This window comes from Vigna radiata, chromosome 4 (assembly GCF_000741045.1).
Source record: "Vigna radiata var. radiata cultivar VC1973A chromosome 4, Vradiata_ver6, whole genome shotgun sequence".
Lineage (NCBI taxonomy): Eukaryota > Viridiplantae > Streptophyta > Magnoliopsida > Fabales > Fabaceae > Vigna > Vigna radiata.
Window position 1 is genome coordinate 18805489 of NC_028354.1, and position 5329 is coordinate 18810817.

Consider the following 5329-nt stretch of genomic DNA (forward strand, 5'->3'; position numbering starts at 1 on the left):
CTAGCCAAAGACCATCAATTTATAGTTTTTTGAGAATATCGGTTTACAGATCTTAAATTTGATCATTCAAAAACTTAAAAGTACCACCAAGTTCATTTTGTACTTTTGGGAGTGCAGGGAGATATTCCTACTGTGTAGAAAGGAAATCACACAATTGGGAGCCCATGGTGCAATTTGGGCCTTGAAAACCCATGGTTCATTTTGATAAGAAAACCAGAAACAAAAGTACACCTGAAATTAACGACCAATAAAGAAGCCAAATTTTAAAAAAGGCCAAATAAACTAAAATACTTTTAATCTCATTGTTTTGTCGAAGAGCCACCCGAAACAAACCATATTGAAAACACAAACATATCATAGGACAAAATCTGATTTACTTTGGGTGAGATATAAAAGAAAGGTTGTTCTCCACAGGGGATGAAAGCTCAGAATGAACTTCCATCGCTACAGGTGGAAGCTCACAATAAACATATCATTCAAAAACCTAAATCTCAAACTCAACTAGAACCTTCTCTGCCAAAATTTAATTTCCAACAAATCAATGTTTGATAAGAGAACAACTAGCCCCTGCAAGCATAACAGAAAATAACATTGAAGAATAAAAAAGCCTCCCTTACATGCTATGGAAGATAAAAGAAGTACGGCCTATATCAATAGCTGTTGCTGACAACAAAATGTTCCATTTCATGATGAATGGATTATAAGGTGGAATATGATTTTTTTTTCTCACTCTTTAGCTGCGGCTGTATTTAATAAAATCAATCTTTCCACATATCTGCAAACTCATCAGGCTCTAGAGGATTAGACATCTCATGCATTTTCCTCCTTGTCTTTGCTTTGACCTTTTTAGCAAACTTTCCAGACTTCTTCTTTTTCTCCAAAGCCCGAATCTACCACAACCAGCCAATGACAGATATAATTATTAGTATAAAGCTTGAGAAATTCTAAAGCATACATGAAAAATATATTGATTGGTACCTGATTTGGAGATACATAGAATGGATTCTCATATAATGTTGGGCCTCCAAAACTGCCACCAAATATTTTAATTGGGTTCAAGCAGAACCGTGGACCGACCTAAACAAATAGTTTGCTCACAGGTTAAATGAATGCTAGAAATTGAAAGATCAAAAGATACATCAAGAACCAGTCTTCAGACCTCAATCAATGTCATTTTATCAAGGCCTCCCCTTGGTAATTTGTCTGATTCATTATGATGAGTAGAAATCTGCAAGGGAATAAAGATGTAACATTCCTCAGTAGGCATTACCAACAGGTAGAAAATAATACAATATTCTCATGGAAAAATCAATATTATATAGTTGGAGAAAATGAGACCATATAATGCTCGCATTAAATAAGAGTATTGCGAACAACTAATAGTAACAATTGTCCTCTAATGACCATGTCATGAGTATAACACAAATGACTCAATCTAACAGTATATTGTCCAGCAAAAACGGAGTAGAACATCTATTGCAGGCACGAAAAGTTCAAACCAAAATCAGCACTTGATTCGATCATCACTGATGTAGTAAGACTGACCATAATTAAATGAATAAAGTTGATCAGTAAAATAAAACATTACATGCATCATAGTTTAACCTTTGAGCTTACAAAACAATACCATAGTGGAACATATTAATGTATTTACAAATAAAATGTTTTACACTGGTGGTAGATAAAATTTAAACTCATTATAATGGTCAAATATCCTCCATCTTCAAAATTCTTGTGGTTAAGCATTCCTTATATATTATCTAAGTCTTGCAAAAAACTAATCCTTCAAATTGAAATGTACAGATAAGTTGATAATTGAGTAATGTTTATAAGAAAGTAAAGGACTAAAGGTTTAAAAATGCTCGACCCAAACTTCACTTCAATCATTAACATGTGGCTAAAAAGAGCAATCAACATATTTATAATAACAATGTATACACTTAATTTGTTTAGAAATAGGCAGAAAGGATGCTCCTAACAATAATCTCCAGGATTTAACCTATATACATTAATGCAAAAATAGTAAAGGAAATTCTTCACATCTTCTGCAAATACAAACACAAACCTGGTAATTCCGGAACCATATATGGTCATCAGCTATTGAGAAAACAAAAACATGATCATGAAAGGGCTTAGCCTTTCTATGGTCCTTTGGTACTTCAAATATCTAAACAAAAGGAAAGAAATAGTATATTAGAAATTATCAAATACAGTAAACAAACAACAGAATCAGAAATAGAGAGAACTGCACACAGAAAATATACACTAAACAGATATATGACATAAACTACGTAAAATAGATGGGCATAACAATAACATCAATTGAATTTTCATCGATCTGACACAATAAATTGAGAAAAAACTCCTAGGCAGATATATGACAACAAAAATGTAAGATTCCAATTAAATTGGTAGAAAGCACATGAAACAGTTCGTAATTTGGCCAGAAATTCATGGTGTACAACATCACGAATCATAAAAATAAGATGAAATCATCAAGCTAACCTTCACCTTATATATGAAAGTGCACATATGAGAGTAATCAACATAAGTTTACAAATTTCCTAATCTTTCCTCGGATGGAACTAGATGGACAAAAACGAAAAAACTTGCAACGAAAGAAACCAACCACACACCTGTAACAACATTTCCTTTAACAGTTTCCAATGTGCATCTTTTTCAAAATTTGCAGAAAACGTCAAAAGTGGACGAGAACCTTTTAGGTGATTTCCCGTTAGCTTCAACTCCTCCATTGTATGAACTGAAAAAACAGTGGAGGAAAAAGGAAAATCACTAAAAAGTGTATAAAAAATGGTCGAGATAAAGAGAGAGAAACACAAAAGTCATAGTTCACAGGGAAGAATGACCAGTGATGCCTAGAGTATATACGGACATCAGAACTCTAAATAATCAGAGCAAGCAAACTAGTGTTATATTAACATTACAATGATGGAATCAGAATATACCTGCACTGACTAAAAATTTTACAGATGGGCCACTGGGGCATTTGGCCATCCAGAGATAAAGATCTTTTGCCTTCCTGCACTGAAATTGATACATAAAAAATGAGAGAAGACACTAATAGAATATAACAAGCTGACCAGACTCAAACTCACGACTACCGTATCGTATTGAAATAGCATCAACAAAATGCAAATACTAGTCTAGAGAACAGCACAACATATCAATCCTAAATTGAAGTAACACGGCACTGAAAAAACCTTGTGGCATATAAATAAAATACCTCAAAAAATAAACACGAAGAACAACTTTTGAGCTCAACAAGTTCATTAAGGGTGGCGCCTTTAGTTTCTTTTGATTCAACCTTGTTATCCTTCTTGCAATGCGGCAAAAGTGACACCAAGTTCAACATCAAATGTCGGTACCTACAAATTAATGGAAAACAATCACTCCACCCATGAATACCATAGCAATATACAAAACCTAACTCACTATCCAAGGTTTCTCTGTTCTTAAACTTTGCAAATCAAGACACAAAATTAGAGTAATCCAAACTCGAAAAAGCAACCAAATCTGTCACTAAAAGTTATGGGTTGTGTATTTGGTTGTACCTGTAACTGATGCGCCTAGAGCAAGTGACCAAAACCTTCTCTTTGTTCCTAAATATTGGTGAAGCAACGGTATTGTCGTCTACTTCATCAGTGACTTGACTCTTATCCTTCCAACCCAAAAGGGTCCTCGCCGGTCTCTCTGGAGCAGCATCTTCCTTTTTGGGATGTGCAACAACTTCACTACTCTCACTGCGCTTTCTCTTCTTCACCATTTTTTTCTTCAAAATCTGCAAAACCCAAGAACGATAATCACCAAAAAAAAAATTGTCAACGACCCTTTAGCTAGGTGCCCGCCAGAGAATAAACGCACCTGCGGTGGGAAGAGATGATAGAAAAACTGGTTTGGGATTTCGCCGGTGGTGGCGACAAATGAACGAATGAATGAGTTGCAGCAATGGGGGCAAAAGGTTTTTCTACTTGGCAAAGGGACTCTGCTTAAATTGGGCCTTTATAAACAGGATTCTGCCCTTTCCGGATGGGCTTAAGGAAAGCCCATATATAAGATATTTAGGGGCCTTCTCCTTTCACCTCCATTTTTTCTTCTTTCATCACCAAATTTTACGGTGATGCCAAATACGTCCCTTTTTATTTTATATGTTTCTAAACAACCCTTTTAAAAAACCTGAAGCTTCAGAACTCGTGCAAACCCTAGCAACTCCCCACTGCACTGCCTGCGCCACCGCTCCAGTTCGCCGGCCTCATCATCGCCGCCGGTAGCCACAGCGTCACCAACGACGGCCTGCTGCATCGCATCGCTGGAACACAGAATCTCCTCCAGTTGGGTTCGATCGCCACACCGTCATTTACCTCACGAAAACCGGGCCGTCGCGTTTCTATTTCTTGGGCTTCATCAGGAATGCTGATTCATGCTAGATCCTGCTATTTACAGTCCCCGTGTTATTACTGCACTTCGCTTGTGTTACATTTTTTCAGAATTACATATTTACCCTTCTTTTCTCATTTAAAAACATTATTATCTGCTTTGCACTTTTACACATTACACTTTAACTTTTTATGATTTCACTCCCAACCTCGCAACAATGTTCTTCTTCAATAATATAAATTGAGATTAAGTTTTTTTTTCTTTCGATTAAATTAAAATATTTTCCACTATTTCAATGTTATCTTTTTTTTCTTCAAAACTTCGGTTGAAAATGTCATCTTAAAAAAAACTTTCATAAGCATTTTTCTTTATTTCTTACTAAGTAGATTTCGAAAACTTATTTTAAGAAATACATTTTGAAATCTACAAAGTAGAAGAGCATTTATGAATAATCTTTTATAACTCTCGCTTTAAAATTCGACATACACACTTTTTGGTACATTCCGTAAAATACATTTTTAAAACAAAATTAAAAAATTACAATATAAAGAGAGCAATTTAAAAAGGTATTTTTTAAAACATTTTTATGCACTTTGTTATTTCAAGATGTACTTTGTAAAAAGATATTTTATTTAAAAAATAATTTCCGTAATTGGAATTAAAAAGGTAAAAATAAGGTTCAATACATAATTTTAAATAACATAATTAAACAATGTAAATTATAATTTGCATTAATTTATGAGAACAATTAAGATGAAAGTACAAAACAAGGGTGCATTGGATCATAGGAATTCAACACATGTAATTACACTAACTCATGCATCTTACTGTATTAACCAAGCCAAACTATATACTTGATTATAAGGAATCACTCAAATATAAGGAAAAATGATAAAATGCTAATACATGAAAGGATAATATAAGGGGAAATAAA

At 34.2% G+C, this 5329-nt stretch overlaps 1 protein-coding gene across 1 annotated transcript; it reads right to left on the minus strand.

The window, feature by feature from the left end:
- Positions 1 to 357: 357 nt before the first annotated feature.
- LOC106758127 (ribosome biogenesis protein BRX1 homolog 1) lies at positions 358 to 4036 on the minus strand. Its single transcript, XM_014641057.2, has 9 exons — positions 3883 to 4036; positions 3573 to 3799; positions 3245 to 3386; positions 2967 to 3045; positions 2637 to 2761; positions 2066 to 2167; positions 1160 to 1228; positions 979 to 1077; positions 358 to 890 (listed from the first exon to the last, which is right to left on the minus strand). The coding sequence occupies exons 2-9, from the start codon at positions 3782 to 3784 to the stop codon at positions 759 to 761; spliced, it is 960 nt and encodes a 319-aa protein (XP_014496543.1). The 5' UTR covers positions 3785 to 3799; positions 3883 to 4036; the 3' UTR covers positions 358 to 758.
- Positions 4037 to 5329: the final 1293 nt, after the last annotated feature.

Bases quoted from the DNA above. Each gene is read 5' to 3' on its own strand.
- LOC106758127 (XM_014641057.2), bottom strand. From the start codon at position 3,784: ATGGTGAAGAAGAGAAAGCGCAGTGAGAGTAGTGAAGTTGTTGCACAT. The intron at 3,387-3,572 runs GTACAACCAAAT...ATTAATTTGTAG, and splicing joins TCTAGGCGCATCAGTTACAG to GTACCGACATTTGATGTTGA. The intron at 2,168-2,636 runs GTGTGTGGTTGG...CCTTTTGTTTAG, and splicing joins TAAAGGAAATGTTGTTACAG to ATATTTGAAGTACCAAAGGA.